The sequence below is a fragment of the Varanus komodoensis genome, unplaced genomic scaffold (assembly GCF_004798865.1).
Source record: "Varanus komodoensis strain SLA01 unplaced genomic scaffold, ASM479886v1 scaffold26, whole genome shotgun sequence".
Taxonomy (NCBI): domain Eukaryota; kingdom Metazoa; phylum Chordata; class Lepidosauria; order Squamata; family Varanidae; genus Varanus; species Varanus komodoensis.
Genome location: NW_025335684.1, coordinates 3,460,685 through 3,486,436, shown reverse-complemented (window position 1 = coordinate 3,486,436; position 25,752 = coordinate 3,460,685). Strand labels below are relative to the sequence as shown.

The 25,752-nt window shown below is 44.9% G+C and overlaps 1 protein-coding gene across 1 annotated transcript in view; it reads left to right on the top strand.

The window, feature by feature from the left end:
• MAD1L1 (mitotic arrest deficient 1 like 1) overlaps window positions 1–25,752 on the top strand; it is a 365,974-nt gene that overhangs the window by 20,727 nt on the left and 319,495 nt on the right. Inside the window, exon 10 of the mRNA XM_044433287.1 lies at window positions 15,749–15,835. Within this exon, the coding sequence (XP_044289222.1) occupies window positions 15,749–15,835 (87 nt within the window). The remainder of the gene's footprint in view (window positions 1–15,748; window positions 15,836–25,752) is intronic.

Here is a 25,752-nt window from a genome sequence, read left to right as displayed (position 1 = left end):
CTCATTCTGCATCAATGGAAGCTTCAGCATTGCCTCCAAGGGCTTTGGCGAAGCATGACGCTATTCCTAATGTTGGATATTCGGTCGAAGGTACCAGATTGTGAATGGCCTCAGTCCACCAAGGACCCATTTCTTTATCCTGGCTTTTGTTTGCAGTCCTCTTCTTGATCTGCTAATGTTTCTCCGTGTTTGTTGTGGGCTTTTAAAAATGTGTTATTTTATTCCGTTCTCTTACATGTACCCTGCTTTGATCTCACTGTGTAATGGAGAGGAATAAGAGTGCTCTTTAAAGAGAGAAAGACAGACTCACAAACACGGTTGCTGATCTCAAAAGTGGTTGAGAGATCTTCTCTCCCATTAGCGGTCATTGCAGCACCTGATTATTAAATCCCAGAATGCCTTGCTGCTGTATACCAGAGCGTGGAAACATGGCTTGCTCCCGGATGCTTTTGAGTGCCGTCGACTGCTTGGCTGTATTCCAGATTCCTTTGGGAAAGTGTCGGCCTCCCCTTTGCCTTCTGCCGAACGGGATATTAGTCCTCTTTAGAAACATAGAAACAGAGCGAGTCAGAAGGGGTCTCCCGGGCCATCTAGTCTGACCTCCGGCACCAGCCGGCTCTGCTCACGACATGCCCACTTTAGTAACTGAATATAACACCCAATAGGTGGTGATTGAAGCAACCAAAACCGAATGGAAACAAAAGCATTCTACCTTGGCTATCCGGTGAAAGTTCACTCTTTTTTAAATTTTTTGTATTAAAATTTTTTGTAAAACTTTTGTATTGCAAGTCTCTTCCTTTTTAAAAAAAAATAATTTGAGAGGTAGCATTTTTCAAAACAGCAAAGTAGCAATACCCTCTGAAACACAAAGGTGCTCGGTTCAACCTTTTAAATTGTGTATTTAACTTACACTCAAACCCAAAGTCTTTCGCTACTCTTTTATCCACTTTCCGGTGTCTTGTTGGTTTACCTGTGAGAAATACTAGGAATGGTTTGCAGGCTGGGGAAAATGTTTTTGCTTGAAGTTGGCAAGATAAATGAAAGCCAGCACAGGACTGGACTGTTCGGGGAATTGTACCTTGGAAATTTGTGAAGATTGAGGTTTTGAAGCAAACATTGGAGGTGATGACTCCAGTGAATTTGTATGTTCAGCAGAAACCTGGAAATGATACTTTGCAGCAAATTTTAAAGTGCTGATCTGGATGGTTACGGCAGCATCTTTTGGGAGCCTTGCAAAGCTGTACGTTGCTCTGCTGGATGCAAGCAAGCATGCTTGGAACACTGGTCTTTCTGGGGCCGTTTCACACGTGTGGCACCCAACCCCCTGGGCAATCAACAAGAAACCACCATGGATTGTGGCTTTTTTTGCATATAAACTGCAGAACATGCTGGGGCAATTGCCCACATAGAGAGCCCAGGTAAAGGTAAAGGTTTCCCCTTGACGTTAAGTCCAGTCATGCCTGACTCTCGGGGGCGGTGCTCATCTCCGTTTCCTGGCCGAGGGAGCCGGCGTTTGTCTGCAGACAGTCTCTGTGGTCATGTGGCCGGCATGACTAAAAACCAAAGTGTGCGGAACGCTGTTACCTGCCCACCCAAGTGGTACCTTTTCACCTACTTGCATTTGCATGCTTTCGAACTGCAAGGTTGGCAGGAGCTGGGACGGAGCAATGGGAACTCACCCCGTTGGGCAGATTCGAACCGGCGACCTTTCGATCAACCAGCCCAGCAGCACAGCGGTTTAAACCACTGCGCCACCTGCAGTCCCTTGGTAGGGTCTAAGCAACAAATTAAAAATTAACCAATCATTAAATCGGGATGATATATGCTTGAGAGTTTGACTCTGCATAGGATAGGAAAGTAAGCCATAGAATTGATTTTTTAAGGAATTCCAATGGGAAATGACACTTTAGATGGCCTAGTCTCTATTCAGAATAACTTCATGGAAATTATTGGCCATGCCGGCTAGAGCGGCTGGGAACTGGTGTACAAAGCAGACAGAGTGCCTTGGGTTAACCAGCCCCAGAAGCGCCTCCTTATGGGTAGCATGGAAAGACACTGGTGAGTTAAACCAAACACCTGTGCAAGTCAGAGTTTATAGAAAAAAGGTGATGGAACTAGTATTCTTCCAGGAGCTTTTGTGTGATGCACATTGGTATACTCAAATTTCTCAGGTTTGCTTGCTGCAGGCAGTAAATTAAGTTCTAGTATGTGCTGACTGGCTAATTGTCTAGATAAGCGAATTAGAGAATAGCTGCAGATTGAAACAGTTCTGAGCTCTCCTTCTACCTGCTTCTAATGCTCTTAAGTGCTTTTAATGCTCTCGCGTTCTTTTTGTTGTTTAACTTTATTGAGAAAAAATGACTTTGCTCTTGCTAAGGCGCCTGTTATGTTGTATGGATTAGCCTGTCTTTCATCACAAGTTCCCGGCTCTTCTTCGCAAGACTTTCTGGTGGGTTTGGTAATAAAATAGGGGCAGTTGGTGCTGGATTCGATCCCTGCACCAGCCTGTTGAAAATTTCTTTGGACGGTTTCATCTGGCTCATCATAGTTGCTGGGGGTCTTAATGAATGTAGGCCTTTGTACCGTTCTGGCAAGCGTGAGGCCGAGAGTCTTCACCTCCTTTCGCAGTTGTGATGTGTAGAGCTCCCCTCCTCCCTGAAAATGCAACCGCATACTCAGTCGGATTTGCTCTTGGCCGGAGTCCGCTGGTGGTTAACAGAACTAAATCTGGAGTTTTCTTGAGAGAGGATCTTTCTTGTGAAGGACTATCCCTCTTGTGCCAATAACAGAGATGCTGGGCAGCTCGTCCGAGGAGCTTCCTCCAGAGCACAGCAGTGCTCAACCGCCAGCTCTGAGTAACCCTCCTCAGAGAAGAAGGTAGTTACTCCGGCTTTCGTTTCCCATGTGAGGGTGTCACGGAGGGGTCCCTCTGGGTTCAGAGCACCCCATTTGTTTTGGAGGGGGCCATCGGTGGGCTTGTAGTATCCCTGAAGGCAGGGTTGCCCGTCCTCCCTCTCCTCCTCTCGAGAGACTCCATTTTGCTGGTTGGTGGATGGGGAAGCTGCCACAGTGTCGGAGTCATGAATTGAACGGGTTAAGAACTGGGATTTTTTCCAACAGTTCTGCTGCAAATAGAACTATATGTTCCTATAAGTGGGAGTAATCAGTGCCTGAATTTCTTTTTCCCCTCTTCCCTTCCTGACCCTTTCATATGCCATGTTTTAAGAGAGTAAGCCTGTGGGTAGGACTTGCCTTATTAATTCCAGATAATCCGCCCTGGTAGCTTTTTGGCTGGAGTATGACTGCAATTAAAAAAAAATATCATTCATTCATTCATTCATTCATCCCACTACTAAATTTGCCACCATGCCTCTGTTCCCACGTTGGAGCAGTGTGGGGTAGAAAATTTTCCACCTCAATATTTTCCCATAGAAAATGTGCCAGTTCTAGAGAGCTGATTGATTTTATGAATTAGTTTTATATCCCACTTTTCCCCCCATGAAGTCGAAGCGGCTTACAAGTTCATGCAGAGCTGGAGAAATAGTGCGTGACTTAGCCGGTTGCTCCTTTTTTTGCACCGCTCAGTTGAATTGCCTGTGTTGAGAAGAGCAAATAGTCCTTCCCTGTCCCCCGTTCCCATTTCTTTGTGTGACGCATGAAGTCCGAAGGCGTTGTTTTTATGCCCCACGTACTAATGCGTGTGAGCAGTGAAGAGAGTGCTTACAGGTATAAAGACAGATAGTTGTACCTTGGCCCTTGAACCGCATATCTTTATAGAATAGATAGAGCCAAGAATTGTTACTGGATCCACATTTCGTACAAATTAGTAAAAAGTTCAACTTTATTCTACTAAAAAATAGAGCAGGTCAATTTTATATCTAAAGCGATATTTGTCGTATTTGTCAAAGTTATGCCTGTTGACATTTTCCATTTTAAATCCGTTTTATTCCCAAGTGCAATAAATCTTTAGCCTTACTGCGGCGGATTTCTGTTTATGTGTTAGCTAGACTACAGTGACATTAAATCAGAAATTCTTTTTTATAGCTCGCCATGTGAATTAAGTGTCTTTGCTCATATATAAATTGAATGGGCAATTCTCATAGAATATTAGCTTGTATGAAAAGGTGCACCTAAATAATTCTTTCAGGCTGGATTGTAGACAAGAGATATATATTCATATATCCACACTTTTAAAATAATCTAACATGTTACATATTTCAGCTCATTTCTAGGATAAGATATGCTGTACCAGAAGTCAGCCTTTCCTTCTAGGAAAAAATCCTTGCTCGGGCAGCTTAGCATATTGTAAGAGCTGAGCTTTAAATATTCCTTAATACTACAGTCTGTTTGAATTGTTAGCCTATCGTTTAAAATTGGCATACTCGGTTTCAGTTGTCTGTTGCTAGTAAAGTTGTAGGAAGTTTCCACCCTCTTATTTAACTCATTAGTAAAGATACGGAACACTAGATCCAATATTTCCACCTACCGATTTCCTCTCGATCATGTCTCAGCCCCTTCCTTGTTCTGCTTATGACCGCTTTGACGTATTTAATATCCGACTTGTAGAGTTTCTCCCTTACTTATATCTTGCTTTAGGAAAACATCTGTGCTTCCGATGGGCAAGACTGGAGAGGGGTTAGGTTTTCTCTTTGGTTTTGTTTGTACAGTAGATAAAATATTAGCACCTTTCCACTGAGTCTAACTTGGATTCTCTAGATTACTTGCATGAATGTATATGAAGGTATAAGAAGATCGTGAGTTCTGGAAAAATTCTAGAAGGGGTGGAAAAAGTCGAAGGTGGCATGGGTGTAGGGTGGGTGGAAGCCAGCGTGGTGTCGTGGTCAAGTGCACTGGATTGGGGCCAGAAAGATCCATGTTCCATCAGCCTGGAAGCTCGCTGGGTTAGTTAGTCCCTGGCTTTTGGCTTGACTTATTTCATAGGGTTCTTGTGAGGACAAAAATGGAGAGGAGGCCCAAATAAGCTGCCTTTTCCATTCCTTAGAGGACAAAAAAGGATACAGATGTTGTAATAATTTTAAAAAACCCCTCTTCGTACTAGGAGAGACTCAGCTGTGTGAATCTAGATGGAAGTTTTCTGTCCTTTTGAAATGCTGCTCATATGCGAATGAGGAATACTGCTTCCTACACTTTAAAGATTTCTCCAATGGAAGTGTTTAAGCCAGAACAACTTGGGCCTGGACTGAGCTCAAACAACATGACCAAACACAGTTTGCAGTTTGGCTATAATGATGCTGACACCTTTTTCTGGAGGAATCTAGCTCTCCCTCCCGCCTTCCCACGTGCAACTCCCCCCCCGCCCCCCCGGCCCCTGGCAACCTCCGAGTATCTTTGTACTTCCTGTGTGTGGTAGATTCAGCTCCTTTTGTGTGAATTTTGTCCTTTTTCCAACCCTTGCTCCTGGGTTGCTGCGGAGTGGCTTAACCAGGCATCTCTCCCTTTCCCATGAGATGCTGCTGCTGCTCGGAGGCCGCTCACGGGCTCTGGTTTCCCTGTGGTTGGAGAAGACTTGAGATTCCCCTCCGAAGAATAAGCTTTGTATCTGTTTGTACAGTAATGAACTGCATTTGTTTCTTTCAGAAATGTGCTTTGCTATCTGGAATGCTTCCATTTACAGACAACCCTTGCCAAATTAATTTTATTTAATTATCTCCCAGGGCTAAGCTTGAATAAATTTTGTGTTAAATTCGCCGTTTCTCTCTTCTCCGACCGAAATGGAGTTAATATCCTTGTTAAAATCTGATTAAAACTAAAATTGAGTTTTTTGAAGTCTGATTATCCCATGAAATGGAATTTTTAAACCTAATTACAAATGGATTTGCATACATTTTTTCAGCACCATTGAAAAGAGAGTTGAAATAAATTTATTAATGAAATCCTCTTCCACCATCTCCTTGGGGCATGATGTGATTGCAGGCGGGGGGTCTGCCGGGGGACAGAGAGACCACCTGCTTGCTTGTGCCCACGCCCAGGATCATTCCCACTGAGGAGCCCGGCCCAGCCTCCGTTCCTCGAAACCTGCTTTCCCTGCCATGCAGCAGAGCCAGTAATTGATGGAATTCCTCCAGACACCTGTTTGCTTGTGCATTTTTTAGGGTTCCTTAGGGAGGGTTTCAGAAGAACTGGAAGCCTTCCTTTCTGAAAACTGTCTAATCCCACAGCTTCCAATTCACTGAAAACTATTCTGTATCAGGTACACGTCGAACGTTACTGTTTCCCCAGCACCGTAAGCCCTGATGGCTTATAGACCACGGGGCCCGTTCTGTCTTGCGCACAGCGGTGCTTGGACTGGAGGGCTGCAGAAGAGACACACAATAGTTGCCCTCGAGATAAAAGGGATGTTGCGTTTTTCCAGCTAGTTTTCATTGTGCCATACAGGTTTGAGGGCTACACTGACTTAAAAACACAATCGCACTTATATTCCACCTTGTTTCCTGTTACAGGAAGGCCAAGGTGGCTTAATAGTTTCTCCTCTGCATCTTGCCCTCACAACAGCCCTGTGAGGTAGGTTAGGCTGAGAATCCAGTAGGCTGTCAAGAGTAAATACCTCTCTCAGTACCTTAAAATGTATCTCTTCACCAGTGCATTTCTTTGAGTGAGTGGTGTGGTCTAAAGTCGCTTTCCCCCTTGCTTGGGTCCACAATATTCACCTGTATTTTAATTTGTTGCATGTTGCGTTATAAGGTCTTTAACTTGGAAAGTGACTAAGACATTTCCCTGAGTAAGATAGTCGGATTCTGCTTAGTTGCAAAAAACTCAGAGTGTCCATTGATTGTAAGTCCCGTAGGAGCAGCTGGAGCATCTGGGCTCAGGATCTTTATGTTGCATTAGCTGTTTGTGCAAAACCAAGTCCTGTGCCGTTTCGCGGACAGAGGCATTGATGATAGCATGGATTTGTTGCCCCGGTCCAATTGTTACTCTGTGAGGTGCTGCCCAAGCCTCAATACTTTACGAATAATACTCAGTATTTTTTGAGTGAAGCATAAGGCTAGATTTATTTATATTGCCTGTGACTTACTGCGAAGGAACTACAGTCTAATTCTCAAAGCAAAGCAGTGCATCAGCTTTCTAAAACAATAATGCCATTTTTTTTTCTTTTTGGTTCTGCAGTCAGTTTGTGCCCCAGATGCACAAATAATAAATAGAGAATTGTGCAAATGCTAAAGGGGCCTAGACACTGAAAAGGATCCAGACATTCGGGAGGCAAGCTAAGGAAGTTTTGGGATGCTTCTAACAAGGATACAGCCCTTATCCGAATCCTGGTCACAGGAGTCTGTGGCAAAGATACGGAGGCCGGAGGTGGGTTTGGTGGTCTGGGCGGATGCAGGTCACCACGCGGAGGGGAATGCGAATTGCGGACGTGGCACCGTTTACCGTTTTTCTGCTCGCACTGCAGATGAGCCCGGTTCAGTTTCTTTCTGGAGTGAATTATCGATTCCTGATGGATGATTATTGGCTTCCTCTCAGCGGTTTCATATACCCGTTTAGCACCAAAAGCCTTTGGCACATGTGGAAATGAGCGTTCTTTGTCGCCTGTTTTAATGTCCGTTCACAGTGAACAAAACCCCAAGTATTCATGGAGGAGGTTCTTTTCTCCCTTATAAAGATAGAAGGACGTAGCATTTCATGAACTATGCAGCTCTGAAATGTAGGGCAATTTCATTTGCGGAACAAGGTGGTGTCTCCTGCTAGAATCAGCCCAGCGAGTCGTTCAGCTGCAAGGTTTATATACAGGGCTTTGGGGTCCCTTGCAAGGTAGAGGTTTTGCATCTTCTAGATAGAAAGGCTGAATTATGGGAGTGGGCTTTAAATGGTTGAATAGAACTGTTTGGCCGTCTTTAGTTCCTAGTGATTTGTGGATTATATAGCTGGTGATTTACAGAGGAGCGTAAATAAGAGACTCGTGGATGCAGCTGCGGTCTGCTTAGTCTCTGGATTGGTCATTCCATGTTCAACGCAGGGAGTCTGTGCTCGTGTGAATGTGGATCCACTGAGCTGAGCTTGCTCACGGGACAGCAACCCGCTTCAGACAGGTTTCACCCTCCTGTGCCTGGCTCCCGTCTCTTTGACTCGCTTTCTGAGCAGAGAGTTTGGCCTGGTGGGAGGACAGCATGGAAAGGATCGTGGATTAGCCAAAAGAACCTAGACGCTGTAACGCCGCTTGCAGCGATGGGCTCCGTGCGCTAGCTCGGAGGCGGATCACGGGCTGCGGGTGAAGAACGCCCCACGTCCAATCCGAGCTTTTCCAGGTAGGACCACGAAAGCTCATGCGAGACCCTGGAGAGCTGCCACAGTCACAGTGGACAGTGCTAAAACAAATGGTTGAGCAACCGACCCGGTCTAAAGCGGGCTTTTCCAGCGGCTGCATGTGTGGTTGGCCTCCCTGATCCAAGGAAACTCGAACTGACCAAGATTGTAGCCGGTCCAGCCATTGTACTGCGATTCTTGGGTTCTTGTATCTCCTTTTGAACTCTCAGATGCAAAGCACTGATTGTTGACCTATTAATGAGTTTCCGTGGAGCTTTTGACCCCAGCTGTAATTTGCCCTTATTTGTAAACATCCAGATGTTTAAAAAAACCACACTTAAAAACCCACAGAGAATCACTGCATTTGTTTAATGTTCCGAAAGCTTCTTTTCCCAGCTCAACAGTTCAAAGAGTGCATCTCGCTAATCAGGAGAATATTTGTGCTTCCCTGGGGTGGTTGCATTGGTTTAATTGGAGCTCGGACTGCTTTGAAGTCCTCTTAATCCTCCCTGAGCCGGTGAAGAGGGTTTGAAGGCAGTGACTGTAAATCTGAAATTTCTTCATTTTATTTACATGTGTCTGGGGATGCATATAATTCATTTTTCCTGAAGTTCTTAAGCTGAGTTGCCCATTTGAGGACAGATGAATAAAACTGGAGATTCCGGAGATGGAGGACTGGAGAATGCACATGGCTGGGTGTATTGTATGTCAGTTCCATCTGAGCTCCGTGCTCAGCGTTCGCTGAACAAAAGCTATCACTCGTGATTGGAAGGCAAGGCTATAATCCTTTCTGTTTCCAGTGTTCAGGACCGCTATCATTTACGTAATCAAAATGGCACTTCTCTCTTCCAAGGATTAGGTAACCACTGGTTTGGTGGAACTGTAAGGTCTTTGAAAGTAGAAAAAAGAACCATGAGGAGGGTACCTCTTTGGAAAGTACCCTATTTCAAATTTGCTTCGACCTGCATTCAACCACCTGAAAGAAGACCAGGGATTTAAAGGCACGTGGGTTAGTGCTGCCGAGCATCTTAAACACCCGTCGGCTCAACAGCAGCCTTGGCTAATGAACAAACCTTTGCAATATTACAGAAATGGGTGTTCCTCGATTTGCATTCAAGAACAGCTTGTTACTGCGACCAGTACTACCGTCATTTGCAAGTTAATCTAGCTTTCTCAGCATTTTGATGGTAACATCGTCTTTTAATATGCATACATATCCAGATAATTCTAATGAGGCAGCAACTGCCGGTACCTCTGTTATGAGTCATATTTTTATTTTGTACAACAGAGATTGACCATAAAATAAAGTGTAAAGGAAAAATCTGAATGAAGTATGTAAACACAGGCAATTTCTTAAAGAAATGACATTATATAAGTTGCTGCTGCACACATCCCATTTTTAGTTAAAACGCCGACACGGATGGGCTGGTGGATTGGGTCCTGCTGGCTCAATCGCTTTTCCTTCTGTTCTCCTGAGAGCAAGAGCCATTTGTTCCAAACAAGCCAGAACTGGAACCCAGAATTTCGACTTTAGTTCCCAGTGACCGATTATGGGATGGTTTCCTCTTTTTCTGGCGAATGTCCCAGGTGTGAACGTTTTAGAAGTAATTGCAGCTTGTGGACCATAAGGTGGGTATTCGCCCACTTGAGTGATTGCTCAGAGACGTTGACGTCGTGGTGACGGTACCCTGGCTATGATTTTCCAAAAGAAAGAGAAGGGACAGTGGCTAATAGTTGCACAGAACAGTTTCCCGTGGCTGTGCGAGCAAGCTGCACCCTGATGCCAGAGCTCCTTCATATAGCTTGGCTCGCTTGGTGAGCCAGAAGTGCATGGTTAACATGTCATTTGAGCTCAGGATCCCGGCTTGTTTGCCCTGTTGCACACCAGGAGTCATAAACCAAGAACAAACCCTGCTTCATGAAACTGGCTTGTGTAAGTAAGGGTCGCAGTGCCAGGATCGTTGTGTTTGGGCAACATACCAAGCAAGCAATACCTAGTTTAATCAGGTGCTCTTGCTAGAGGAAGAGAATACGCACTGTGGGTGCTGGCACATAACTTACTCACCATAAGCCAGGATTCCCCAGGATCCTGGCTTATTGGTCAGTGCAGATGCTGCCATCCTGGTTTGGAATTCTTCATTTTGTAAACCATCATCTGCAATAAAACAAAAAAGCCACCTAACAGGAACATAGTTATGTTTATCTGTATTGCATTCACGTGTATGATCATAATTTAGGACAAGTCTGGAGGTGGTACTGAGGCAGGTGTGTTCATGGGGTAGTTCGAGCCCATTTCTGCAAAGAAAGACACGTCCCACTTGCTACAAACTCTTTTGGCCACTTCCTAAGCAGTGGTGAAAAGAGCAGGATGCGGTCTCGGCCTTGTCCTTGTCCCTCATTTATGGACAAATCCTCTCGTACAGGCACCCCTAAAGGTGTCTAGCGGGTTTCCTGCAGAGGAGGGATGGGGACTGAGGAAGGCAATTCCCTGTCACGCTTGCTGGCCAGCCCTCTTTCCCAAGCCCTGGTCTCACACAACAGCAAAGCAAGTAAAGCACATCCCTCTGGGTAAGCTGTTCTACAAATTGCGCTTGTACACAGGACTGCTCGTCATCATTAAGAGCTGAGAGGTTAGTCTTTTCCTTAGTTCCCAGCAATTTATCTATGCACCCAATTAATTGGAATAAACCTGCTCTCCCAGATGTCTCCATCAGGGTAGATACTTGTCTTCTCTGGCGTTGTACACAGTGACTAGCCCTGAAATGTTAGGTCACTGTTAACTGCTAGTAAATTCCAGTCTCTAAAGCAGTCTATAGTAAAGGAATAGGCCTGGCTTTTTCTTGCATAGGCTGATAGAGGAGGACACAACCGCCAGAATGTTGGTTTGCTTTTTGGTAAATTTAATTAGTTTCCTCAAACAGCTCTCCGGGGGAAGGAACAGCCTCTGTCAGGCAAAAACAAGAACTGGAGGGAATGTTTTCCTCCATCGCATCACATAAGGTCCATGATTTCTAATTTGAAGAATCTACACTGCTCAAACTTTTGACAACTCTTTCTGGGAAGTTATACCACTTTCAAAGCCATGTCCTTCATTCTTGAAATCTTGGCTTACCTGGCTCCTGGAATTCAGGGTCATTTTAACTCCTGTGCCTGGGCGTTGAGGTCTACTGGCAAAGATGGGCTTAGAAAGATCATACACTGGAATCAAGTGCGTGGAAAGAGCTCTTGGGTCTGATATCTGTGATGCTGCCTAGTTAAATTGGCCCAGTTGGCTTTTCCCAGCCAGCCAGTTACTATTTTAAATTCTTTCTGTGAATGAGCAAACATACTGCTGTGAGCTTTTTGATCACGGCAGCTCATGCCAGGACTTCCGTAGCAGGACATCTGAATGGCATGATACCTGAACTGGGCTTGTTGTTCTCCTAACAAACTAGAGCCCTAAGCCTTGTTGAAACCCCGATGTCATGCCAGACCACCCGTGGACCAAGAGACTCTGCCTTGTCATAGACCCATCCAGTTGGAAGAGGCCGAGGAGGCCATCAGGTCCAACCCACCCAGTGTGCGACTCAAGTCCCCCATCCAGATTCTAACCAGGCCTGGCCCTGCTTAGCTTCCAAGGGAAGACAGCCTCCGGCACTTCAAGCTATGCTGTTGCTCCTGTGGGGAAGGGGGAACAAGCTGCAGTCACCAGAGAGCATGTGCGGCCCCCCGAGACAGGGTTGCTGCTCTGGGTAAATGTGGCTGTTGCGTTTGCCCAGAATTCAATATTGCAAGCACTTATTACTGTGTTTATACGGCATGAACTCTTGATTATTTTCTTTAAACTTGCAGAAAGCTCGGGCTGTTTTTCCACTGGAATGCTCCTTGTTCATGTTATTTTCTTTTCTGCTACATTAAGTAACTACTTAAATCCACAGCTATTAAATTCATTTTATTTTTCCATGAATTGGTCGGCTCACTTGAGAGCGATGTATACCATCTTCTGTCCCAGCCATCCTTAAAACAGCCCCTGCAGGTAAGTAAGTGGCGGCCCCCTTAACGGGGGGTTTGGTCTGGCACACTCGGCCACGGAGTGAGTTTGCAGGCAAGGTGACCGTCTGAACCGGGGATAGCTGAGCTCGCGGCTCGTTCGCTGCACCAGCTCTCGGAAGCTTTTCCAAAAATTGCAGCGTTGCTGCTGCCATGAAGCCGACTTCTCACTTCATTTGAATGGTTTTAAATTTCGAAAATCATCTTTAAATTACTCCACTTCAAATTATCTACACTTCAAAGAAATCCAAAAAGCTTTGCTTAAGAGCAGTTTTTGTTTTTTATTGCCTTAAGCTCTAATATTGGGCTAATGTGACTCCTTGGGCAGCATTTGTACCTCTGAATTCTAAATGCTGGTTATTTCTACTTGGATAATGACGAGGTTTTGCTTGGAGCTTTGTTCTCCAGACAGAACAAATGCTGCTCATACCCCTTGCAGTTTGCTCAGGAGAAGCAGGCAAAAACTGAATTGATTCTTAGATTTACATGTAAGTAGCAGCTATTCTTGTCTGTTTTTATGGATGTGTTTGTTACTTGTTGGATAAAAGCCATGGTTTGTGTGCGTCTAAATACAGAATATGGGGGCCATGATGAAGTCCAGCTAATCAGGCATCAGGTAGAAATGCAGCCCTAGGTTAGACTCGACAGGTAAGCCCCCCTGTCTTGGAACTTGGAGGAAGAGTTTGCAACGCATGGCAGCCCTGTTGGGTATATATGGGAAATGAACTGAAATGAACCAATACATTCTGGCTGTTCGAGAAAAACATCATGTTTATATATCCTGAAAAAAATATGACAGATTTATCCATCCATTAAGCCGTTTGATTTAAACATTTTGGGTTGGATTCAGAATTAATTATTCTTAATATCACAACAGACGCAAGCCACTGATTTTGAGTGTTCCATACCAGAAACATCCAGATCCATGATTATTTTTTTAAGTAAATAGATAAATCACCTTTAGAGATAGCAGTTTGATTTTAGAGTTTATTGCTTTGCATACTGAACTGTCAAAATTATCTCTGCTCTTGTCAAACACTACAGAATAATTTAGGTTTGCTTTGCTTTGCCAGCTCCGATTTCCAGTTTGGTTTTGGCAGCAAATGTTGCTCTATGTTGACTCCTATGATGTCACTGTTGGGTTCAGGCTACATGATCTGAAGGCTGATGGGCCCCGAATCAAACAGTATTTGGCTTCAAGTTTGTGTCTGTCGTTCCTAGTCAGGTTCAGAAATATGCATTTCTTTAAATTAACTGCATGCATGTCCTTCTCATTTGGACACTTGGTGCTGTAATTGCTTCTTGCATATGTAGAGACTATGCGCTGTTTGCTTGTGTTTCTTTCGGCTTATTTTAATTAGATATACTTGAATTCCTGCATGCTGACCCCTGAATGGGAACAGGAGACTTTGAAGAAAGCAATTAAGTCACTCTAACCCTCCTTTGTTTTCTCTTCCTCTTAAATGATTTGATTCCTGTTACGCTTCTTCTGTTAATTATATACGGTTACATTCTCTAGTTCTCATGTTGACATCTATAGCATAGGGTTCTCACGTTCACCTGTCTTTAAAGGAAATGAATGGGAAAGGTTTCTTAAGTGCTAGCGGGAGTCCACACACACCAAATACTCCTCAGTTGCCTTCTGCTGCCATGGGGGGATGCTGTGGGTGATCTTGGAAGCTAAGCAGGGTCAGGCCCGGTTAAAATCTGGATGGGTGACTTGAGGATTTGACTCTAGGATTATTGTTGTAAACTGCACAGAGAGCTTTGGCTACGGGCAGTATAGAGATGGCGACGGTGATGATCATGATTCTGCAAAATTTAAACTTGGAGCAGGGTTTCTAGAGGAGGTATAAGTTATTTCTAATAGAGTTGTCTGTGAATAAGCAAATCAATATTACTTGTGAAAGGTCTCATGAATCTTTGAAGAAGTCCCACGAATCCCTAAAAAGGGAAGGAGTTAATAAAATTAAGAAAACTGAATTGACATAAGCTTGCTTAGTTAGCGCTTGTATATTAGTATCTTTTGTTTCATGATAGGATACCTAAAATGCAATTGATTTCTAGTAGGATTTGGTGTTCTAAATGGTTTTCTCAGACATATGTGATCATATGTTCCTCAAAATCTGATTTGGAGGAACAAATTTCTCCGCTGACGTTTTGCACAGAAGAGAAGATCAAGTTCTGAGTGCTCCGTTTCTGTCCCAAATGGCGGCAGGTCACGTCTGTCAAATATGCTTTTCATCTAGCTATTTCGATTAAAGCATTTCCACATGTTGTAGAAATGGCTGGTCCTTTGCTCCAAGAAGAATTTCCCCCCAGTTATGAACCGCAACACTTAAAAACACTGTCAGTGTTTGTTTCCCCTGTTCAGGTCGATCGAACAACTGGTTTGAAACCTCTTACTTGCAATACCACAACCTTGGCAGTGCTGGATTCAACAGAGGGCAGTGCTGTGTAGCGCTTGGAAACCCACACCAGGCTGAGAGATGGGGTTGCTCTGATTCACTGGCTAATTGGGAGAGTAATTTGGGCCCTTGTTGAGCTTTGGAAGACTGGGAGGAACCGTTTTGGCAGTTTCCTTTGCCAGCTTAAACCTTCGGTCACGTTTAACCTTTGTAAGATGCTGCGTGTTGCTTCCATTCTTTATTTATTTTATTTATTAAAACATTTTTATGCCGCCCCATTTGCTGAAGCCTCGGGGCGGCTTACAACAATAAGTTAAAAAATAATTATAACATTAAATTAAAAAATATAAACATTAAGTTAAAAATACAAAAATAGCAATATAAAATAAGCCGCCCTGGCCAGATAAAATCCAATAATATTAACAATTAAAATACCGCTTAAATAAAAAGGTCTTCGCCTGGCGCCGAAAAACAAATAACGACGGTATTCTGTAGAAGGTATTGCAATGAAAGAAGTCCTTAAGTTTAGGGTTTTGGATAAGTCCGGTTGGACCAGAAAGATGTCTTTAAAAAGTTACAAGCCCGTTTTCTCGCAATTTCCTGTCGTGTTTGCGACCTGCTGCCTCATTAAAGGGTGAAAGAGTGAGCAGAAATTTGATTAGGCAGAAATTCTTAGATTTCTCCTGGAGGCGATTTTTACTCTAAGTGAGCACAAGTTGCTCTTTCCAAGTATCCATGTTCTGCGTAATGAAAACTGTATCAGCTACAGATCTCTTGTTTTGTTTTGTAAAAACCAGATGGCAGGGACAGAACAGATTCAGTATTAACTGGGCATCCAGTATACCCGAAAACATGTAAATAATACATAATTTCCCATTTGTTCAACCAAGAAATTCAAGTATCTGCTTATATCGGGCATTACTTGTGTTTGATAATATGAGTCGTTTTTTGATAATACTATTACTTGTCAGTGAATAATGTATTTCAGATGTGGGAGGGTTCTGTTCCTACACATGCACTTTATCTTGCATTCTCCACTTTTCCAGGAGCCCGGACGATCTCTCTCGGCACATCATTGCCCTGCAGGAACGGGAGCTTGTCCTGAAAGAGCAGAATTCTGCCATCGCGAGCAGGTAGGGATGTCGGGAGGCTGCTTTGATTCTGACGTGGCTTTTGCTGTCCTGTGCTTATGAAACCGCTCCAGTTTGGCCCGAGGAGCATTGAGGGGCATGTGGAGATGTGAGCATACCATCGCTTGGCCACTGGGGATGCACACTGGGAAAGGTCACTGGCCAGTCAGCCCTTGGGAGCTGCCCTGGCCCTGTCCGTTGTTGCGAAGTGAGCCCAGGACGGCGCTTCCACATTCCCTGTACAAGCATCATTCCATTATCTTGCTTCGCCATGCGAATGAGCTTCGAATCATGCGCTGGGTTGGGATGCTTACGTACGGGGGACGTGCAAAGTTGGAACGAGACATCGCTGTGGAAAACAGAACTGCGCATCTGCCCACAGTCGAAAAGTCCTGAGTGTCTCTCTGCCTCCGGGTGCGTCTCTTGCTTTGCTTCCTTTGGATGCGGCTTTTTCCCTTGGGATGCTTGCTAACCAGGGATGTGCCATCAGGGCTAAGGGAAGCTGGCTAATCTTGCCAAGCCTGGATTCTGCGAAGCCTCTGAAATTGGGGAGGGAGCTGCTGAGCCACTGGTTGGTTTTCACTTGGTAGTTTTAGCAGAACTGCTGATGGCATCCGGCTGCTTCTGAGTTTAGGAAAGTTTAAGCTGACGTCTTTACACTTTCGTTGTGTTTGTTTCATATAAGGCATGAGTAGGATCAAAGAGAAGTAGGCGTTGGTTCTTGGGGTGAATGAATAACCAAACTGCATTTTCCAGCTTTCTTGTCAAAGGCGTTTCTATTAAATCCCTGAAATAGGAGTGGAAGAATTGAGGTTCTAGATCAGGTTCTCGGTTGCCACTGGCCCAGCATTTCCTGAGCTGACAGAGCATCCTTTGGGCAAAGCGGGGCGGGATCATTAGTTCGTTTCAGGTCATGAGTTGGCTGCTCTTGCATATTTTTGGCTATTCTAGTCCCATGGTCAACAACACCGCTTTTCCATGTCAAGGAGGGCTGAAAGGTTGATACAAGTCTGTTGCTAGAATCTTTCATCTTATAAGAAGCTTGGAGATCCCACCTTGCTGAGACATGCCAAGATTTCAAGCAGAAGGGCATCTTCAGAATGGTTATATCTGTAACGTGAAATAGCAGCAAAGTGTGCCAGTATTGATTATTTATTTATTATTAAACCATTTTTATGCCGCCCCATTCGCCGAAGCCTCGGGGCGGCTCACAACAATAGATAAAACCAATAAGTTAAAATATACATATAAAATAATCATAATAATTTAAAACACACATGATAAAATAAGCCGCCCCGGCCAGTACTCTGTGGTCCTTCTGTCAGTGTTGCCTGTTTCTTGCAAGGGCTTTAGCAATGTCGGTTCTTGTTGAACGCAGCGCCAACATGAGATTCCAGAAATTATCTGGGTTTCTGGCTTCTTATGTGCCAGAAGCATTAGTGGCCATGTATCTCCTATTTCCTTGTTGAGCATTACAGAGCAATCAAACAGGTAGTAGACCAGTGATGCCTAAATGCACTTTCCTGAGTCTCTGGCTGCATCATCTTTACCTCCTGTGGTCTCTGATCAATTCTGGTTGATCACCTCCTTCATTCTGTAACCTCTCAGTCATAACAGGCAAATTCAAGCTGGGCAGTAAAAGCTCAGAGTGTGCCTTAACGCAAGAGGAGCTGAGACTGCTTAGCCAGTTGTTAAAATTGCTAGCCAAAGTGTTAAGTCTCCTGATGTGGTCAAGGTAACTTTTCTCCATGACTGATATCAGGAGTCTAGGGGAGAGGATGTATTGATTGTTTGGTTGCTTGTTCAGGGTATAAGTCATGATGTGCCGAAGAAAATGGTCTTGTTTAATGTACTAATTGCCAGGAACAATGTTTTTGTTTCGAAATCAGGTTTTCTTTTTATTTTATTTTTTTCAACAGCTTGGTATGGTTGGACACAATACACCACTTTTATGTAAGGAGAGGGAGAAGAAAATGATCAAAACTACATTTTGAGCTGATGGCAAAAGTGCTTCCAAATTAAAACTTGCAAGTCTTCCAAGGCACTCTAATTAGTTTAGTTTCTAAGTGCCAAGTTCTCTTTCCCTCTAATATTTAATCCTGTGTTAAGCATTTTAACTCTTCTACTGTTGCTGGATTTCTGGGACTTCCCGTGTTCCTTAACTGCGGGGATCATCCAGTGATCCCAGAGGGATCTGGTGAGGGTTTTTTTAAAGGATTATATTAGCACCTAAAAACTTTACTGCTGAAACATGCAAGTAACCCATGTGCACTAGCTGTGAGCTTGACGTACTCTGGTTGAGTCCAAATGTAGAATGTAAATTTTGCTTGTTTCAAGCTTGTCTCCATAGCTAAGACTTGGCTCCAAAATTCTGAAGCTTCTACCTGTAAGGTTTGAGGACAGTACTTAAGCCTGAAACATTCAGAGCCTGGGGGTGTTTAAAGCACCCCCCCCCATACCCATGGACACCCGGTTCTGGCCAGTGGAGGTGTTTCTCCACGGTCCTCCCCTGGGTGTCCACCTTCAGGGTAGCATCCGGAGAAAGAGCGGACCTTAACTGTGGTGATTCCTGAATTAGCCAACTCTTAGTCTCCTGTGTTAGTGTGATTTGGGGCCTAGGCAAAGTCCCCCCGTCGTTTAATAGTCTCACTGGTATGTCAAACATCTTTTTACTCATCTTTGCTGGTTGACTCTTCTACTATTGATCCTTCTACGATTATTGTTTACATTTGGTGGCTTCTGTTGACGGTTGTGCGTTCTTGCGGACATTCCTGCTTTGCGCCTAGTAGCAATCCATTATTTGAGCGTTTTATTTAGGCCCCGCCTTTCTCCCACTGTGGAACTCAAGGGGGCTCCGTACAGTTCCAAGGGGTCTCCCCTCCAGGCTCAGGCCCGCCCTTGGACCTGCTCAGCTGCTTCATGGTGGACACCCGATGGGCCTTCAGTTCATGCTCTGGGCCAGGTCTGCTCTAGTCTAACGGACTAGTGGCACCCAACTGCCATAGGGTCAGCTAAGCCCAGTTCCTCTGACAGCCACCTTCCCCTTTCATCTTGTACCAGCTACAGCTTGTAGGAAGGCCAGAAGAAGATTCATGTGAGAAGGCTCTCTGCAGAGGGGTAGCGAACGAACGACAGAGTTTATCCGGCAGAGTTTATCCTCCACGGTTCCCCTCTGCCTGCGCTTTTAGACTGTGCTTAGATTTTCTGTGCATATTTGCACGCAAGATACTGGCTAATAAGGCTATTAAAGGCAGTGCCTGTTCCAGTATCCACCGTACCAGCTGGCAATGCAGTTCCCGGTCTTCCCTTTCTGGAGTGTCTAACTGCTAATTGAGGAGCATTAGGGAATGGCTTCCGACAGCAAACCAGGCATGGCGAAGATGGCACAAGGGAGCTGTCTGCCGCGCAAGATCACATCCTTGCTTGCAAACCTGGAGAAGAGACCCAGCGATTTGTTCAGCTTGCGTCTGCTGCCGAACTTGTCCTAGGTGAGATTTGGGGTTGGGGAGAACGGAGAGGAACCCAGTGGGGTGGACACGACTGCTCAACATGAGAATGAGCGGGGGGAGTATGTGAGAACAGGTCCTTGTATCATTTTAATTGACATATATGCCCGGCCGCCCCTTGAGATCTGCGGGAGAGGCCCTTCTCCGGGAGCCCTCCATGAAAGAAATCAGAAGGGTGAGTACTTGGAGGAGGGCTTTCTCTGCGGTGGCGCCTAAGTTATGGAATGCGCTCCCCAGAGAGGTCCGCCTGGCGCCATCGTTATTTGTTTTTCGGCGCCAGGCGAAGACCTTTTTACTTAAACGTCATTTTAATTGTTAACAATATTTGCTTATTTATCTGGCCAGGGCAACTTCTTTTATATTGTTATTTATTTTATATTGTTAATTTTATATTGTTATTTTGGCATTTTATTGTATCTTATTTGTGCTGTGAGCCGCCCCGAGGCTTCAGCAAGGGGCGGCATAGAAATGTTTTAATAATAAATAAATAAATAAATAAAGTATGGAAGGGGCTTCCACGGGAGGTGGCTGAAGCCCCATCGGAGCGGGTGTTCAAGGATAGGCTGGCCATGCACACGGTGGGCATGTCATGAGCGGAGCCGGCTGGGGCTGGGGGCCCCCTTCTGGCTCATGATCTGTTTCTGTACTAAATACACCAAAAGGTTGACTTCGTTTTAGAGTTTTTGCTTTGCACAGGGCGTTGTCCGTGTGAGCCAGCTCAGGAGGGCTCCGTGGTGCCCTCCCATACCCCCGTCCTGGGAGAATTCCTTTGGGCACTAGCATCAGAGTTTGGTTCATGGTTACTTTTAAGCTGGGCTTGCTCGCTGCAGGAGCCCATCCCACGGTTTCCGACAGGGCAAGGATTTACAGTTCAAAAGCAGCACTTCAATCAGGATATGCTTTTCGGCGCCAGGTCAAGACCTTTTTATTTGATCAATATTTTAGCGTCAACCAATGTTAATTGTATATGATTTATTTAATTTATTTTAAATACGTCAGTTTTATGCGCAGTTCATGGAATAGCTAATTTGTTTTGTTTTGGATTTAGAATAATTCTGTAAGCCGTCCAGAGACGACAGTGATGCAGACGGCCTATAAATTTCCTAAGTAAAAATAAATAAAAAACTGAGTATATTTTGGAAGTGCCAAAATAAGATACCCCACAAGTTCTTCCCAGCTAACCTTGGTGTCTGAGGGCAAGAAATCTTAGACCCACACTCTCGTTAGCAGCCTTCCTCCAAATTTTGGGGGGAGACGTGGCCAAGCAAGATTTGCATGCTGTGTTCAGAGAAATGAAACCATCACCTCTCAACAGATAGTAGGATGGATTTTGTAGTCCTAGTACTTAAATCTACCGACACTGACTTTTAAAGCTGTGTGAAACTTTTGGTGCATTTTCATTTTCCTATTTTTGGGGAAAGCATCTCTACAGAACTAATGAGTTCTTGGCTGGCTGCCATCTTGCCTCTTACAAGAAGTTGAGGATAATCATTTTGGTAAGACACAGGAGATGCTATGATTTTTATCATCTTCTTAACTAATGTTATGGAGGAAGCCAGTGTTTGATTCCAGGATCCAGGTAAATCACTAAGGTGTTCCATAAAAACTGAAGGTGTTTTAAATCTTGGCTATGCCAAAGTATGACAAATGACTTGAGCGGAATTCTAGTCCTCTTGGAGGAAAGTGACACATTCAAATTTGTGACCGTGCTCCCACGCTTGTATGTGGTGGGGCATAAGGCACTTCCATCCTCAAGAACCCTTTGGTGGTGGTGTGGAGAACATCTCTGATGCCTTAGAGGCATTTTTGAACAGTGGGTAGTCTTCTTGACTTAAATGAATATATTTTACACACACATGTCAAGATAAGAGGCCTGTTTTTATATATACAAGTGCAACAGCTATTTGGCATAAACACGCCTGATTTTGAGAACTGGAGCAATTACAGAACGATAGCATTTAATTAACCATATTTTTCTGGAACATTAATTTCCTCCATAGGAATTGCCTCTTTCTTTTCAAACATTACCAGAATTTGCAGGCTAAAGAAACTTTTGACTGTGACCTGCAAAAGACCTGAATGAGGACAGACAAAGACAGTTTGTTTTTCTTTTCTAATTAACTTGCTTGTTCCCCAGAAGAACCAAATTCACCTTGTTCTTTCGAGGTGTTTGTTCGAGACTTTGTAAAGGGAAACACTCTCATTTCTGTAGCCTTACATAAGCCTACATTCTCTTCTTTTCAGAAAGACCAGGGTAATTGCTTTACTCCAGATAGCCTTTGGCTGATTGTATACATTATTTTTCCCTCCTATGGAAATGCATGCCAAATTTGTATTTTTCGCTACACATCTTGAGGGGAGGTGGAGCAGAGGAGAAAAACCAAGGGATTTGTGCTTCAGAACCAATTCTATATTGTCTGTCTGTCTGTCTTCTGTCTGTCTGAGGCTGCCTTAGTCATCAATGGGAACTTAAGCTGCACAAACCCGAAGCTAGTTTTGAAGGGGTATCGAAGGGTAGACCATCTCCACCAGGCACCAGAGGGTCCAGGAAAAGGGGCTCGGCAGGCTTCCTGCAAGACAGAGGCCAACATGTTGATGCGGCCGTTGTGAAGGCCCAGTCCTGTGTTTGCAGTGACTGTACCTGGGAAGATGGTGCGGAGACAGCCGAGTACTTTGGTGACTGGGCAGCTTGTGGAAGAGAGCACCTGGTTAGACCGGGCTTCAGCGCTCCCATGGCTGCAAGTTTTATTGGGAGACTTGGGCTCAGTTGTCGTGCCCAGCTCCTCACAGGGCTGAGAGGAGAATGCAGGGTAGGGGGATATGTGGTGATGGAGGACCACGCATGGTCCCCTGAGTTCTTCTTCAGAAGAAGGAGGGTTCTTCTGACAGCACATGCTATTAAAGCACCAGGCCTAATGCAATATCTTGCATTCACTGAATTTAGTGCAGTGTGTGTCCGTACCCCAACAGAAGGAGCCCTGTCCCTTGAGCATAAAGCTTCAGTGCCGCCGTCTGGGTGAGTGGGCAGCTTGTTCGGAACCGCTGCCGGATGCAACACAACGAAGCGGTGGATAAGCCCGTCTCAACTCTGGGGCCAGGCGGACTTTGTGCCAGGTTCACAGTCGCTTAGGTGGGTGTCCTGGTATCCCACCTCATCATCCTGAAGTTCCAGCTCCTCTGGAATCTCCCGTGTTCCTCAAGCTTGGCTGATGTCCCAAACGAAGACTGACGACGGAAGGAAGATGCACTTGCTAACTCCGGTTTATTTACTATTCGCTGCGGAAATATTTCGGAAAACGATGGTGGTACCACTTGACTTGTTGTTGCTTATCTGCATAAGTGAATCATATGCTGTAATCCTGTTTTCTTTATTTGGCTGTGTCTAAAAATGAGCATTTAACTTGGCATGTCTGGCAGCGTTTCCTCAGAAAGCTCGCCAGGAGTGTAATGATGGAGCTTTGAGCTCTGTTGGCACAGTTGAGTGGAAAAAGCCTTTTGCTTAAGAGGCTGCGAGAAGTTCCTTGCTGTTGTAAGCACAAAATTCACTGGCTTAAACATAGATACTTTTGGACGGAATTCTGTTCTCCTTGCTTCTCTAAGTTCTCCATTGTCTTCCTTGACCTGCACTTCCCTTGCTGAACAGCCTATTACTATAATTAGACGAACGCTCCGGGGGTGAAATAAAAACCAGCCCGCGTACTCATGGCCTGGAGTTGATACCACTGTTAAAACATATGCAACAGATGACACGACTTACTGACTACTTTCTTGCTACTCACAGGGGGAGGAAAAGAAAAGAGAAATGGGGGCAAACACAGGATGACACAAGACCTCCTAGCCATGAAGCCCTGTTGGGCCATTCAGCATCCCATAAATTTGAAAATAAATAAATAAAACAAGGACGCTTGTCTCTGAGCTTCGGCTGCAAGATCTGGACAGTGCGATCTCCCAAGCTTGGCAGGGCAGCGTTCAACGTCCTTCGAAGCTGGAGGGAGGGTTTCTAGGAGCTGCAAATGCGACCCATCATATGGGGTAGTCCAGTTGCTTTTCTGCTTCAAGGGATAAGAGGCGTCCCGAGGCATCTGCAGATCCTCACCTGCTGCTGTGAGTCCGGTGCTTATTTCTAAGCACAGCCCTCCCTTCTTCTAGTTTCGCTCCCTCAACTCTCCCATCAAAGCTGCCCATCCCTCCTGCCAGGTGTGCTGTTAGCAGCTTGCCACCAGCCCACTGGGCACCCCTGGTCGGTCCAGCAGGCAAACTCTGCCCATCCCTGCAGGTGCTTCCAGCGAAGCCCAATCCGTTTGCTGGGCTGCCAGCCGCTCCCTTGTACGGAGGCTTTCGGGATCTGCGCTTCTGATCGACAACTCTGTCGTGTTTCAATGGTGGCAGCACAGCGAGGGGGTTGTACTTTGGAAGTTGTTTGAGCAGTCGACTGTACCAAAGAATCTGGGGACTGGTGCTAATGGGAAAACTCAAAAGGCTGTGGAACACTTTGGTTAGGCTAGACTTGTTTTATTGCATCGGGTTGCCGTTTATCTCTTCTGCAACAGCCAGCGAACCCACGGCACAATCATGCCTTTTGGGAGGTTTGTTGGGAGAACTCAGCTAGCAGATTGGAGCATCGTCAAAATCACCCTCTTCCTTTTTGTCTGAACTGTTGTCTTTCTACCCATCTGCTCACCGCATGCAGTGCAATCCAAAATGTATCTGCTCAGCAGCAACCCACTGAATTCATGGGCCTTTGACAAAACGCTTGCGAGATCTCAGTGCCACATCATGCATGTCAAGACAGAAAAAACGTCCATGACTCCCAGCTTGGGGCGCTTTTTCCTGTCCCAGCGTGCGTGGGATTGCCTCTTCAGTTGGATATTATTTTGTCCGAGTTCTCTCCACTGTGTGTGGCTGAGACTCTCTGCATTTCATGGAGGAGAAAATAAGCGTTAAGCAGAAGTCTGAATTCTTCTGATGGGCATCTCCTTGGAAATGAACCATGGGGCCTGGAGTTCCAGCGCTGATTTCTTAAAATTTGTTCAGGATAGCTCTGCAGATAGCTAGAAATCACGATTACGATGAAGATTCATGGTAACTCACGTGAAGATGCTTAATACGGAATTGAGCTATTTGCCATTAAGCCCAATATTAAATCATCTGCAGTGTTAGCATCGGGCTGTACCGTTGATCTGTGCCCTGCCTCAGAGTTGTACTTATGGCAATACTGACTTTACTGAAAATGATAGATTATTTTCTCTTCAGTGCTTTCAGGGTAATATGTACTTTAAGCAGGCAATAATGACTTCCGAGTGAGATGCGCAGAGAGCTCTGTGTGGCAAGGTTGGTAGTTTTGCAGATGTAAATGCGAGTGTGTTTTGATAACTGCTGTGAAGCCACCCATCTGTTTAAAGAGCAGGCAATCAAAGATTATTATATCCTTAAAATAAAGTGCCGCAAAAAGCAAGTTACGGTGTTGGGGCATAAACTTTATGAACTCGCACTCCGATCGGATATTTTGCCAATTTTTCTCCAAAGCATTTGCTGAGGAGAGGCTGTGATGGTGACACAGACAGGCGCGTGGCGAGTGATCCTGCAGGATGTGCGGAGTGATCCTGCAGTTTCCGCGTTGTCTTTCTGGGCTGTGCTTTGGCTTTTCCTTCAGGCAGCTGAGCTGGGAGGCTAGCAGTGGGGTAGCAAGGGAGCAGGGAGGAAGCTGTGGGGTCACTTGGCCCACATGTTCCAGCTGGAGGATCTCACATTTCTTGCTCCTGGTGGCCTCTCGGGGTAGCTATGTCCCTTCTGCATTCGGTGCATTTGTCAGTGCAAAGGTGGGCACGCACATCTGCTTTTAACCAGCAGGTTACGCTTGGGTATTTATGTCTTTGATTAAAATTATCTTTAGGCTGCTTACGAGGTTGCAGCCCCTTTCTAGCTGGTGGTAAAACACTTTTCAAGTAATGGAATACAGTAACGGAGCATAGGTTACGGTGATACTGAGTCAAGCGTCGATCAGGTTTCTCAGCAAAAAGGTTTTCCTAACGTGTTAGGAAGTATCCATTGTCTGGAAGTTTCATTAGAATGAAGATTTGTTTTTAGCTGTGCGTGGCAAAAAATCCAAATTGTCATAAGTTGCAAAAAAAAAAAAAAGAGCACTCTTCTGCTCTGAAACGTAAATGACTAATGTGCATAATTTATTTCAGCATCTGGGCCCGAAAAGTTGCATACCAAATCTTGTTTGGTTTGATCAACAATGGTTGAAAATTGGGATTTATCATGTAAATGCTGACAGATACGAACATGTGTCAACTAAGTGGATGCCTGACAAACCTTCTTATTGTACATTGCTGATGCTGAAATGTTAATTTTTTGCTGCTTTAATTGCATTTTTTTCTTTGCTTAATCTAGTCTTTTCAAAGCCTGACT